General features: G+C 30.9%; 1 protein-coding gene across 2 annotated transcripts in view; it reads right to left on the bottom strand.

Moving 5' to 3' along the window:
* The window catches only part of Cnk (connector enhancer of ksr), a 45,530-nt gene extending 31,032 nt beyond the window's left edge, over positions 1–14,498 (bottom strand). For both annotated transcript variants that reach the window (XM_064057080.1, XM_064057081.1), the window contains exons 1-6: positions 14,333–14,498; positions 14,111–14,274; positions 13,527–14,063; positions 13,224–13,474; positions 12,980–13,172; positions 1,586–2,339 (exon numbers count right to left, since the gene is read on the bottom strand). In XM_064057080.1, the coding sequence (XP_063913150.1) occupies positions 1,586–2,339; positions 12,980–13,172; positions 13,224–13,474; positions 13,527–14,063; positions 14,111–14,274; positions 14,333–14,390 (1,957 nt within the window). In that variant the 5' untranslated portion in view covers positions 14,391–14,498. The remainder of the gene's footprint in view (positions 1–1,585; positions 2,340–12,979; positions 13,173–13,223; positions 13,475–13,526; positions 14,064–14,110; positions 14,275–14,332) is intronic.
* Between the last annotated feature and the right edge of the window lie 739 nt (positions 14,499–15,237).

Here is a 15,237-nt window from a genome sequence, read left to right as displayed (position 1 = left end):
CAAATTTTCGATTTCCCAATTTCTTGACATTTCAATTTTGAGATTTTTCAATTTCGAGAATTTTCAATTTTTCGATATTCTAATTTTTCGATTTCTGGCTTTTTCGATTTTTCAATTTGTTTTCCATTTTTAGACTTCTCGATTTTAGATTTTTCGATTTTTAAAATTTTTGATTTTCCAATTTTTCGATTTTTCGAGATTTCGACGTTTTGAGCACTCGACTTTTCGATTTTTTTTTTATTTTAAATTTTTGATATTTCATTTTTCGACTTTGGGCTATTTCGATTTCTTGATTTTTGGTCTTCTCGAGTTTTCTATTTCTCGATGTTTTCCTGTTTCGATTTGCGGATGTTTCAATTTTTCATTGTTTTTTTTCAATTTTTCATTGTTTCGATTGTTCAAATTGTCGATTTCCCAAAATCCTAGGATTTTTCAATTTCCCGATTTTTTCATTTTTCGATTCTTCAATTTTTAGATTTTTTGAATTTTACATTTTTCGACTTTTTGATGTTTCCATTTCTAGATTTTCAAATTGTTTAATATTTAAACTTTTCGATTTTTCGAATTTTCGATATGTGGGTTTTTAGATTTTTAAAATTTTTCGACTTCTTGATTTTTCAAGATTTCGATTTCTGGATTTTTGATGTTTCATATTGTCGTAGTGTTATTTACGCCACTGGTTTTTAGTTTATAGCCGTTATCACAAAAAAAAAACGCAGAATCGAATTTTATAATTTTTAAAGAAGCGGGATTTGTTCGACCAATTTTTATATATTCGTCACTCCAAATTAGATGGATCTGAAAATTTGCTCGTAGGACTTGCCAAATTTTGGATATTCTACACGATATCCCTAACATAAATGTAAAATTTGACAACAATCGGTTTGGTAGTTTCGAAGATTATTCGTCTAATAAAAATCGACAGAGACAGACGACACACAGATGGTAACGGGAAACCTATTTTTTCGTACTATAAGGATCATGAAACGCAGAGAAAACATAAAAGTAGCAGTCGCCCGATGGACTTGATTACAATATTTAGCTTACGCTCGGGAAGTAAAAGATCATAAAAAACAATTAATTAACTGGGAAAATATTTCGTCACTTAAACGGACACAAACGTTAATTTTTAGTCATTTCATTCCGAGGTTTCGACTTGTGCCATTTTTAAATCGTCAAAATTCGCGAGTTTATTCGAGTGCCTGTTGGATAACCTCGATCAACAAAAATAGCACTTCCCATCTAAATATAATACTGAGTCATTTTTAACAAAAAAATCAATCTGGTTTTGGTTTAAAATATTATCTCAAAAAGTTCTCGTTTCTAATTCAAAATTTGCTGCAATCACGCCAAGAAATTTTGGTCCTTGTCCACTTTAGTCTAGCCGAGTGACCATGGAATTATAAAAACCCGCGGAGAGGAGGTGAAGAAGTCTAATAGCCTTATGGCCAAAATACACGTAGTGATAATGGTTTGTCAAAAAATTTCAAATATTTCCGTCAATAAAGAAGTTAAAACAAAGTCCTGAAGTAAAATTGACGAGCACAATACGCGAAATCACACCAGAATAGAAAAAAAATCTTACCTGTGACTTCCAGTTGAGTCTTCTCTACCGCAAACTTCTCCACAGGTGAGCCTTCCTCCCCCGTCAGATCATACGCAGGCGTGCTATGACTCTTATCCAACCTCCCTCTAATCTTCGTGGAAATACTCCTAGGTGGAACCACCGGTCTCTTACTAGAATCAGGCTTCTGCGGCACGTCGGGCGGCTTCTTAATCTGCGACCTCGGGTAAATCTTGGGCTTAACCACCACTTCCAGCTTCTGCTCGTCGAACTTCCTAATAATATCGTGAATCTTAACCTCGGCAAGAACGACATCCCTCACCCTATCGTGGGCATTCTGAAAATGGTCGCACTCCCTTTTAACATCGTCGCTGTCAGTCACCATGCTCGTTCTATCAGTCAATTCGCGACCCTCGTCTATAAACGCGATGTTCTCATTAGTCAAACTAGCCAAACTATTAACGCTGACGCTCTTCTCGTCGTTCAAATTACTCAACAGGATAATTTCCTTCTTCTCGTTATCTTCGTGCTTCCTCTCCTGGAAGTTGACCTTCTTCTTCGCGGATTTTTCTTTGAAGTCGTTCTTGAAGGAGTTCTTGGTACGGTTGGGACTGAGGCCGATGACTGTCGTCGGTCGGGGGCTCAGCTCCAGCCCCAGGTTGCAGGAGGCGCTTTTGTCGCGGAGGAAATTCGCGTCCGAGTCGAAGTCGGTGTTGTCAATGTTGTACGAACTGGAATGGGTCGAAACTGCGCGGTCTTTCCATATTTGCCAGTACTGGAAGAAAACAAAGGCTCACGTCGGGCTTTCGTCGGAATTGTTACTAGCATGTTGTTAACGCAGAATTGAGCGAGTGGTTATCGCGGGAGGATGTAAAGAAGTCTGGTACTTTTAGAACATTGATACGGTTGCGTGAAATTGTGATAAGGAGAGATGAATCAGCGTTCGGAGAATTTTGGTTTGTTTTAGGATGAGGAACACTTTGGAGATGCCGACGGGATTTATTTTTAAATAACATGACGAAAGCCTAGGGCAAAGTACTTAGATAGTTCAGATGGAATATTACATAGGTATCCCAAAGGTTTGATTGGTAATGGTTTTTTTTACATATTTAGGTTCTCTATAAAAAGGAAAAAAACATATTCGACGTAAGGTTTTTTATGGAAAGTTTTACATTTTTCGTCAAAATATCGTCACATTTGAAATGATTTTCGAACATTACATATTTTGATAAAACTCAAATTTAAGTCTAAAATTTTAAAAATTAAAAAATCTAAAATTTAAAAATCGAAAAAGTAAAAAAATCGACACATCGAAAAATCCAGGAGTCAAAAATCGAAAAGTCGAAGAATCGAAATATTGAAAAATCCCAAAACTGAAACATCGAAAAACAGAAAATCGAAAAAATGTAAAATTTAAAAATCGAATAACGAAAAATCGAGAAATCGAAACTCCTAAATTTAAAAAATCGGATAACTGAAAAATCGAAACATCGAAAAACTGGAAAATCGAAAAACTGAGAAATCGAAAAATCAAAAGATTAAGAAAAGTCCAACAATTGAGAAACCGAAATAGGTCAAAATCGAAAAATCGAAAAGTCAAAAATTGAACAATATATAAATTGAGACATTGACAATCAAAATATCGAAAAATCCAAATCTCGATAAATCGAGAAATTAAAAAGCTTAAAAATTCGAAAAATTGAAAAATTGAGAGATTGAAAGATCCAAAGAACGAGAAATCGAAAAGTGATCAAGTCGAAAAATCGAAAAATAGAGAAATCGACAAACAAAAAGTTAAAAGTTGAAAAATTGGAAAAGCGGAAAAATCAAAAACGCGAAAAAATGGAAAACTGGAAAAACTGTGAAACCGAAAAATTAACAAATCGAAACATTGAAAAAGAGTACATCTAAAACCAGGATGTCGAAAAATAGATAGATTAAGAAATATTGAAAAATTAAAATATCAAAAGATTGAAAAATCTAAAATTTAAAAATCCAAAAATTGAAAAATCGAAAAAGTAAAAAGGTAGATGAAAAACCCAAAAGTCAAAAATAGAAAAGCCGAAGAATTGAAATATTTTGAAAAATCCCAAAACTGAAATATCGAAAAACAGAAAATCGAAAAAATGTAAAATTTAAAAATCGAATGACGAAAAATCGAGAAATCGAAACTCCTAAATTAAAAAAATCGGATAACTGAAAAATCGAAACATCGAAAAACTGGAAAATCGAAAAACTGAGAAATCGAAAAATCAAAAGATCAAGAACTCGTGGAGTCGAAAAGTCGAACAATTGAGAAACCGAAATAGCTCAGAATCGAAAAATCGAAAAGTTAAAAATTGAACAATATATAAATTGGGACATTGACAATCAAAATATCGAAAAATCCAAATTTCGATAAATCGAGAAATTAAAAATCTAAAACCAGGAAGTCGAAAAATAGAAAGATTAAGAAATACTGGAAAATTAAAATATCATAAGATTGAAAAATCTAAAATTTAAAAATCCTAAAATTGAAAACGAAAAAGTAAAAAGGTAGACGAAAAACCCAAAAGTCAAAAATAGAAAAGCCGAAGAATTGAAATATTGAAAAATGCTAAAACTGAAATATCTAAAAACTGAAGAATCGAAAAATTTAAAGTGAAGTCAAAAAATAGAAACCTTAAAAAATCGAAAAATTGAAAAATCAAAAACCTGACAAATAAAAAAATTTAAGAATTGAAGAACAGGAAAATCGAAACACTCGAAGGTCAAGAAAAGGGAAAATCGAAACATCAATTAATGAAAAAGCGAAAAATTGAAAAAATGACAATTGAAAAACAGAAAATCTAAAACCGGGAAGTCGAAAAATCGATTGATTAAGAAATCAAAACATTTGAAAAATTCGAAAACTTGAAAAACTGAAATATCGAAGAACTGAAATGAAAAATCGAGAAATCGAAAAATCTAATATTTTAAATATTGAAAAATTAAAATATCAAAAAACTGAAAAATCTAAAATTTAAAAATCGAAAAATTGAAAAAACGACAATTGAAAAACAGAAAATCTAAAACCGGGAAGTCGAAAAATCGAAAGATTAAGAAATCTAAACATTTGAAAAATTGAAATATGGAAGAAATGAATTGAAAAATCGAGAAATCGAAAAAACTAAAATTTTAAATATTGAAAAATTAAAATACCAAAAAATTGAGAAATCTAAAATATAAAAAAACTAAAAAGTAAAGAGTCGACACATCGAAAAATCCAGAAGTCAAAAATGGAAAAGTCGAAGAACTGAAATATTGAAAATTGCCAAAACTGAAATATCGAAAAACTGAAAAATACAATAAAAACTGACGAATCGAAAAACTGAAATATCCAAAAACTGAGAATCTAAAGAATCGAAAAATTGAGAAATCGAAAAATCAAAAAAGTGAAGTCGAAATATCGAAACCTTAAAAAAATCGACACATTGAGAAATCGAAAACCTGCAAAATCGTAAGATCGAAAAATTTAATAATAAGTAAACTGAAAAATACCAAAACTGAAATGTCCGAAAACTGAGAAATTAAAAAACTGAAAAATTGAGAAATCGAAAAATCAAAAAAGTGAAGTTGAAAAATCGAAACCTGAAAAAATTGAAAAATCGAAAAACTAAAAAACCTGAAAAATCAATTAATTGAAAAATCGACAAATAAAGAGTTTATAAAAGTCAAAAATTGAAAAATCGAAATATTTAAAATTCGTAAAATTGAAGAGAAAAACTGAAAAATTGAGAAATTGTAAAATCCAAAAATTGAAAAATAAATAGGAGTAATCTGATAAGTCCCCAAACTAAAATTTCGAAAAACTGAGAATTCTAAAGTTGAAACAGCAGAAATTATGGTCGAAACCGGTTAGGATGTGTATCAGATCACGGATCGTGGCTTATAAATCAAATCGTTTCCGAACGCTTAGAGTCGACATTGGCCTGAGTGCGCTCTGGTCTGTAAATCAAACAAGTTCTAGACGACGAACTGTAATTCGTGTGACCTGAATTAAAGTGAAGGAAACAGTAAGCAGGTTGTAATATTCTGGTAAATTTAGTCTCAATTTGTCGGAAATAAACGCGTCGTTAAAAATATTATGACATTTATTCTAGTTACTTTTATCCCTAGTTATAAACAAACACTGCTACCAACATAAATTGAGGGGTCCGCAACCGATTTAAACTATGACGCTTCTCTGTGTTCTCGGCTAAAGCCACGATCTCTGGTAACAACCCAAAAATCCAGAAAATCCAAAGAATCTCAAGAATAAAAAACAATCCAAAAAAAAACCGAAAATCTAAAAAAATTTCAAAAGCCAGAAACTCAAGAAATTCAACAATCCAAAAAAATCAACAATATGAAAAAAATTCAAAAAACCCAAAAATCAAAAAAGTCCGAGAAACTCAAAAATTAAAAAAAAAAATGAAAGTATCTAAAAAATCCAAAAATCTGAAAATAAAAAACTAAAAATTATCCAAATTACCGAAAAAATTTAATAAATCCAAAAAACTTCCGAAAAAACAAAAAATTAAAAAAAAAATCAAGACTCCGAACAATAAAAAAAATAAAAAAAAAACGAACTCCAAAAAACCCAAAAACCTCAGAAATCCAACAACTCCAAAATCCAAAACATGGAATATATCCAAAAAAAATCCAAAACTCCAAAAATCCCAGGGAATAAATTAGACTTCTGGACTAAAAGCAACCAATAAAAGGATATGTAAACATGACTTTTTTTGTAAATGTCCAAAAATAAATCGTAAGACACAATTTTTTTAATTTCCCGGGTATTATTTGATACATAATACCCTTGATACATAAATAACTGTTTGCTATTCTACTATACAAAACACTCACATAAAGGTTCAACGATACAGTGCGATTTTAAAAAGCGAATAAATATTTTCGAACAATGATATTAAAATATTACACCCACAGATACATTGGAGTTTCTACACATTTTTAAAAAGAAAAACATTACACATTTTGACGACACTGTCACGAGAATTTCTAATTCGGGAAATATAAATCCACAAAACTTGTTGATTGTTATAAATAGAAATCTGCGGTTTAGATTTTTCGGTTATGGAATTACTAAATATTTATTTCGTAACAAAGATAACGCACAAAGACAATTATAGTAGTCTTCACCAACTAGTGCACAATCCATTTTGATATAAACATCACATTTTACTTGAAACGACTTGAAACCCAATCTGTTTGAAATCTCTAAAATGCAAAATAATGTGAGATTACTAAATCTACTAGAAACGTGCTGTCCTATATATTTTAAGATAAAGTAGAATATTTAGTATTAATAGTAGTTTTACGTTTTAATAAAAACCCACACCTAACGTTGTACCAGTATATCGTGGTCATAATCTTTTAAACAGGCAATAAACTAAAACCTAAGCTTTTTATTATAGCGGAATTCGAACGATTGAAGAAGTGAGACGTAGAAAATTGCGATGCTTAAAAATGTTCCATTTTAATTTCAGTACACTTGCACTCGGAAGTAAGTAGTTGAAACGAAAAGTCCTACTTTTCTTAGAAAAATGCAGCCTGGATATTTATCAGTTGGAAAATACAATTTATGAGTCGCTAAAACTGTGGTATCGTCTCAATTCATACGAAATTTTACTTTACAATGTGTAATGATGATAAAATAATTGTCATACCTTCTAGACTCGTCCTTTCCAAAAAATGATAACATCAAATCAAAATTTTCTCAACCAAATCTCACCTGAAATTTATAATTTTAATCTTATGAATACCGACTGTCGTAAGAAGAAATAAAACTGTTGTTCTTATTTTTGTCGCTGACTCCTCTCGCTTTTTTCCTCTGAGCTTTTATTGACAAATTGAAATTTTTGAAGTTCATCAAAAATCCTCAAAAAATTCTTTCGATTTGGAAATGAAATTTTTAAACAGCTGAAAATCTCGAAAAGCGGTCAAAAAATTCATACGGAGGGGTGAATGAAACTTTTAAGAAGTTGTCTAAAAATCTCAACGAACTTATTCAAAGAACATATTGTCAATAGTTCCGGACCAAGATTTTTGAAAAGATCGATTTAAAAATGGCATTTTTTAAATATCTCGAAAGCTAGAAAAATGTCAAACGAATTCATATTGAAAAATTGAAAATTTTTTGAAAAGTTGTCTAAAAGTCCTCTAAACAAAGTGTCAATGTTCCCGGACCAATATTTTCGAAAAATTTGATTTGAACATGGATTTTTTTTGGTATTAAAAATTGAAATTTTTGAAAAATTGCGCGAAAATCCTCAAAAATCTCGACCAGCTGATTGGAAAAATATAAATTGTCAATGGCCCTGGACCAAAATTTTCGAAAAAATCGATCTGGAGATGCAATATTTAAATATATCGAAATCTTGGAAAACAGTAAAAAAATTTATACAAAAAGTGATATTTGAAAAGGTGCCTAAAAATCCTGAAAAATTCTGGGACAGGATTCTAATAAGCTTATTCGAAAAACATTAATTGTTAACCAAAATTTTGGAAAAATTAGGCATGAAAATTTCATTTCTTAAACTTCTTGAAAAACGGTCAAAAAATTCATGCGGAGGAGTGTATGAAACTTTTAAGAAGTTGCCTAAAAATCCGCAAAAATCTAAACGAGCTTATTCAAAGAACATAGTTTCAATGGTTCCGGACCAAGATTTTTGAAAATTTCGATTTAGAAATGGCATTTTTAAATATCTCGAAAGCTCGAAAAAAAAATTTAAAAAAAATAAAATTGAAAAAAATACACATTGAAAATAAAAAATTAATACACGCATACTAAAAAATTTAAATTTTTGGAAAGTTTTCACAAAACCTCTAAAGAAAGTGTCCAATCTTCCCGGATCAAGATTTTCGAAAAATTTCATTTGGAAATCGATTTTTTGAATCTCGAAATGCCAAAAAAGTGGTCCAAATATTCATACAGGCATGAATTGAAATTTTTGAAAAATTACCCAAAAATCCTCAAAATTTCGACCAGCTGATTCGAAAAATATAAATTATCAATGGTCCCTGACGAAAATTTTCGAAAAAATCGATCTGGAAAAAACGCAGTTTTTAAATACATATCTCGAAATCCCGGAAAACGGACAAAAAATTTATACAAAAACTGAAATATGTATTTAAAAATTTGCCTAAAATTTCTGAAAAATTCTGGGACATAGGAATGTGATAATAAGTTGATTCGAAAAACATTAATTGTTAAGAGTTCCCGAACCAAGATTTTTGAAAAATTCCATTTAGAAATGGAATTTTTTAAATCTTGAAATCCCATAAAACGGTCAAAAAATTCATTCGATTTGGAAAAGAAATTTTTAAATATCTTGAAACCTCGAAAAAGGGTAAAAAAATAATTCGGGGTATGGAAAATTTGAGATTTTTTTAAAATTGCCTGAAAATCCTCAAATTATTCTGGGAGCTTATTCGGAAAACGAAGTGTCAATGTTCCCGAACCAAGATTTTTGAAAAAATCCATTTAGAAATGGATTTTTTTTAAATCTCGAAATCTCAAAAAACGGTCAAAAATTCTACTGAAAAACGAACATTTTTGAATCGTTGTTTAAAGTCATTCAAAAAATTCTGGGATGTAGATGTCGACGAGCAGAATCGAAATCCAAAGTGTTAACGTTCTGAGAACAAGATTTTGGAAAAATTCGATTTGGAAATTTAATTTTTAAATATCTTGAAATCTCGAAAAACGGTCCAAAAAATTAATCCAAACGGTATTGAAAAATTGAGATTTTTGAAAAGTTACCTAAAAATCCTCAATGACACGAAAAACACTAATTGTTAATAAAACCAATAAAATTTTTACATGTCGAAATTCCGCACCAAGAATTTTTAAAAAATTCGATTTTAATTATCTCGGATGAGCTGATTCGAAAAATATAAATTATCAATGATCCCAGACAAAGATTTTCCAAAAAAATCTATATGGGACCGCAATTTTATTTAATATGTCAAAATCTCGAAAAACGGTGCAAAAAATTCATACATATTAAAAAACTGAGATTTTTGAAAAGTTGCCTAAAAATCCTAAAAGATGATTCGAAAAACACTAATTGTTAATCGACTCCAAAAAAAAATTTGGAAAAATTCGCTAGGTATGAACATCTTATTTCTTATACAACTGGAAATCCGGAAAAACCGTAAAAAATGCATACGCACCATACGCGGGGGAACACTAATAACATTTGAAATTTTAAGATGAACAAAAATTCATTCGATTTGGAAATAAAATTTTTACATATCTCGAAATTCCGCGACCAAGATTTTTTGAAGAATTCGATTTGAAAATGAGATTTTTTAAATATCTCGAAAACTCGATGAAAAATAAAAAGAAAATCTTACAACCGAGTATTAAAAATTGAGATTTTTCAAAAATTGACTAAAAACCCTCAAAATATCTCGACGAGCTGATTCGAAAAACAAATTGTAAATGATCTCAGACAAAGATTTCTAAGATGTCAAAATCTCGAAAAACGGTTAAAAATTCATGCTGAAAACTTGAAATTTTTGAAGAGTTGCCTAAAAATCCTCGAAGTATTCTGGGATCTATCGATGAATTATACTGAAAAATTGAGATTTTTGGACAGGCTGAATCGAAAAACATTTAATTTTTAAATATGTACAAAAGTACAAAAATATTATTTTGAAAAATGTATTGGAAATATTGAAACTTTTGAAAAGTTGTCTCAAAAATCCTCAAACAAAGTGTCAATGTTCCCGGACCAAAATTCTCGAAAAATTCGATTTGATGGGTTTTTATCATGAAACCTCGAAAAACGGTCCAGAAAATTCATACGGAGGGTATTGAAAAATTGTCATATTTGAAAAGCTGCCTACAAATCGTCCAAAATGATTCGAAAAACACAACTTGTTAATAGAGCCCAAACAAGACTTTGAAAAAATTCGGTATAAAAATTTTATTTCTTAAACAAAAATAGGGGGGGAAATACTGACAAATTGAAATTTTTGAAAAGTTGTCTAAAAATCTTCAAAAATCTCAACGATCTGATTCAAAACCCGTAGTGTCAATGGTTTCGTACCAAGATTTTTGAAAAATTCGATTTGAAAATGAGATTTTTTAAATATCTCGAAAGTGGATAAAAAGTAAAAAGAAAATCATACAGGCGAATATTAAAAATTGATATTTTGAAGAACTGACTAAAAATCCTTAACAATCTCGACAAGCTGGTTCGGAAAATATGTCAAATTTTCCAAAAAAAAATCTGTTTGGAATCATTTTTTTTTAATATGTCGAAATCTCGAAAAACGGTAAAAAAATTCATACTCAACAATTAAAATTTTTGAGAAGTTGGCCAAAAACCCTCAAATTATTCTGGAATCTAAATCTCGACGAGCCGATTAGAAAACGAAGTGCCAATGTTCCCGGAGCAAGATTTTCGAAAAATTCCTTGTAGAAATGGAATATGTATTTCTCGAAAGCTCAAAAAACGGTCAAAACTTATACCACACATTGAAAAACTGAGATTTTTGAAAAGTTTATTAAAATTACTCAAAAAATTCTGGGATGTAAATCTCGACGTGCTGAATGGAAATGTATAGCGTTAACCTTCTCTGAACAAGATTTTCGAACCATTCTATTTGAAAATGTAATTTTTACATATGTATCTTGAAATTTCCAAAGACTGTCAAAAAAAAAAATCATACACTGAAGAATTGAGATTGTAAAAAATTGCTTAAAAATTCATAAAAAATTCTGGGAACTAAATTTCGACGAGCTGATTCGAAAAACATAAAGTGTTAATTATCTCAGTCAGATTTTCCGAAAATTCGGTTAAGATGAATTTTAACTTCCCCAGCATAAGCCAAGGAAGTGTTGTAATTGAGTCCGTCGGCACATTCTCTACTTTTACGTTTTCTCTACATAACCCCTAAAGTACGAAGAAATGGGTTTACCGTTTCTGTCTGTCCGTCTGTCTACTGTCCCGGATGTTTATTAGACATAATAAAATAATAATAATCTCCGAAAGTACTAGGCCAATTGTAGTCAAATTTTGTATTTAAATATATTGGAAATATCGTGTGGATGCTAACCAAAATTTGTCTAATCATTCCCACTAATAATGTGATGACCTCACGTCACCAAGATTTTTGAAAAATTCGATTTACAAATGGTGTTTTTTAAATACCTCGAAAACTCGAAAAAAAGTAAAAAAAATGATATTGAAAAATGTATTGCAAAATTGAAATTTTTGAAAAGTTGTCTAAAAATCCTCTAAACAAAGTGTCAATGTTCCCTGACCAAGATTTTCGAAGAACTCGATTTGGAAAATGGATTTTTATCTTAAAATATCGTCACTATATGACACTCTCTTTCACTACAGCTTAATAAAAAACATCGAGCCTCGTAGAAAATCGGTTTCCAGATAGATTACCAAAAAATATCTTTTAATTTTGTAACCGTTCAAATAGCATTAAAAAATCAAATCGCATGTTTATATATCACAAACGAAACAATTTTGATCTACACGATATTCATAATTCACATACAAAATTTGACAACAATCGGTCCAGTAGTTATCGAGATTATCTGTCCAACAAAAATCCGGACAGACGACAGATAGACAGGCAGATAGACGGAAACAGAATACCTGTTTTTTCGTATTTTACAGGTCACGAAACGTTGAAAAAAGAAAACGATCAAACAAGAAAACACGGGAAAACCAGCTGGAAGCCAAAGGACGCAAAGAAAGATGACAAAATCAAATACAAAAAAAAAATAGGAAATTTGCGAAGGAAGAAGAACCACAAAAATCTATCAAATTGATATACGAACTTATAAAATATAGTAACAAAGGATAACACGGTGTGCTCGTTTGTCATTTATTATTACTTTTTCGTAACAACAAATTAGAGTACCACAAATCACTATTTTTAAAAGTACTGATAGCGAAATATTTTAAAACGACGTAAAACTGTAACTTATATTTTAAATATTTACATGTTGATATCTTTGAGCATTCTACAATACATTTTTTACAAATATAAGTATTTTCCTCTTTTCTCAAAAAATACAAAGACCGGCTTTCACACAGGCTTGAATCAAGATGAAAACCGTTTAGTACCGACGGTTTCTTGTGTCCTGCGAAAATAATTAACATGTTAATACGCAGATGCGCGCGCAGCTAAGTGGAATGAGTAACCACATGAGGAAAGCTTTTCTACGGTTTGGAAAAATTTAAACATGTACATAATGATTCATTATACATATGTGCTAACGAAAATATGGTGTGTGACTTGTCACATACAAGATGTCTCACTGATTTTCTTTTCTTATAAAGAACGAAACACATTTTATTTTTGAAAACAATTTTAAATTTAAAAAGACCAACAGAAATCAATATTTAACAAAATAAATACCTGTTCTACTGAAGGGTAAGGCCTTTTACTAGTGGGGGTCGCCCCAGTTATTGTATTGCGTCGTTGTAAAATAGGCCTTGGTTTCAAGGGGTACATCCTTCCACTCCCATCCAAAGGACTATCTGGGGGTTCACTATCATCACTACTACTCAGTTCAGTCTCTACATCAGGAGGTTCAATCACTGCTGGCAACCTAGAGACAAAAAAATAATTCCACTACACTAAAAATCTATCAAAAAATTACTTTGGAATAGAAATAGGAGACAAATTATGAATAGGAAGTAGCCTAGGAGACTGTATGCTCTCACTCCAGCGAAAATAGGGCTGACCATCCAACTTCTTACTTGGCAAACGATACGGCTTCATGTAAATTTGTCCATAAACTTTAGTATGACGAGGCCGTTTTTTAAGAGTTAGTACAATCTCAGGTGGCGAGTCTTGAAGTAAAATCATAACGTTTTTTCTTTGCCAACCCACAACAGTTTGATAATTCACCTAAAACACCACATTTAACTCCCCAAATAAAAATTATATAAATCATCACTACTTGAACAATCTCATCTCCTTCCTCAATTTTTGTACTCCCATGAGCTGGAGACCCATACTTAATTTCCGCTATCTGATGCACTGGATGATTATTCGGAGAAATAAAAAATCCCAACTCCTGCTCTTTTTTCTTCAAAGTTGCAAGATCAAGAGACGCCGGTTGCAAAATCATCGGGTCTGTAATTTCCTGGATAATGTGATCAGCCAATTTTGTAATTTTTTCGCAAATCTTCCGAATGCTAGTAACGGGTTTTTCTGAAAATTTTCCTCTGTGTGCTCTAGTGGCCATTTCAAAACTCAAATCCAACATCTGCATTTTGCAATCAATGTAGTCTTTGTCGCCGAGAAACGGGGCACGATCTAACCAACAAACAAGGGGTTTAATGGTGGTTATAATGTTGTGAACGTCCGACATCATCTGAGGTGACACTATTGGGCAATCATCATCCACCAGCAACAATTCTTTAAACAACGAGTTAGATGCGCAAGAGACTTTTAAAGCTAACATTTGTAAGTTTTCTTTATCCAGTTCAAAGTGCTACAAATACCAACATTACGAAACTTTTATACAAGACGGAAACATACAAAGTGTCGCAAATGCTCCACCGATTCTAAAATTATTTCCTGATGACCTAAGGTTTTTACTCCTAAGTTATCCAAGTCGTCGGCTCTTAAGTTAAGCAAATGATGTCCTGTTACCCCATTGTTCAAAAATGAGGTCGTGTATTGAGAAATAATACCATCTAGGCCTAAAAATACGAACCGAAATGAGGTTAAATAATCCTTGAAATATCCGGAACGAATTACCTTTGAGCCAGTCCACTACTTGGTCGACTGACCAATCTCTAACATTCACGTAAGCCATTTTTGGGGCCTAGTGATGTTATTTTTCACTTTTGTAACAAACTAACTGCTGTGCAACATTACTTTTGAACTTGTTTTTGTGTGTTGACTAAACATGAATGAACTTGTCATTTACTTGTCAAGTGAGTAGCAAACTTGTATGAATGAAATACTGTGCTTCCATCTATACGGAAGAATGTTATGTAACTGCAGCGTTTTCTTTTATTTGATTTTTTTTTGTTTTTGATTTATTGAAATAGTTTTGTTAGGTATTTATAGACGTGAGAAGTTTTATATGATAATAAATAATCAACTTTATGGAGTAACTTTTAATTAATATTTTTTTTGCGGTAGGCAAACAACAATACACTATAATATGGTTGGTTGCTAGGCTATCATGCGACCGAAAATTAAACAAATTAGAATTGATTTTACTGCATGCTGTACGGGTGGTACTTCTGCACATTTGACACATCACATCAATACATCATGGACGAATGAATATGTTCCTTTTTAAAATTTACATCAATTCCTGTTATATTTCCTAGCTTAAACATTAATCTTTGGCATGTTTATGACTTAATAAATTTTCATGGTTTGCAATTCTTTGCTGAGCATGTTTCCAATCCCGGACAATCTAAAAAATTTAAGATCGACAAAATTCTGTAGGAACAATTGAAAGTTGAAAAATCGAAAAATAGAAAAAACTAGTAACTGAAAAATAAAAAAACTGCATAATTACAAAATGGAAAATTGGATAATTCTAAATTCCAAAAATTATTATTAAACTGTAAAATTGAGAAATTTTAAAATCGAAAAATTGAAAAAAAAAGTTAAATAGAAAAATTAGAAAATGGAAAAATTGCAAA

This window comes from Zophobas morio, unplaced genomic scaffold (assembly GCF_036711695.1).
Source record: "Zophobas morio isolate AGI-343-1 ecotype UQ-CSIRO unplaced genomic scaffold, CSIRO_AGI_Zmor_V1 ptg000017l, whole genome shotgun sequence".
NCBI classification, from domain to species: Eukaryota; Metazoa; Arthropoda; class Insecta; order Coleoptera; family Tenebrionidae; genus Zophobas; species Zophobas morio.
This window is presented reverse-complemented; position numbering and strand designations above follow the sequence as displayed.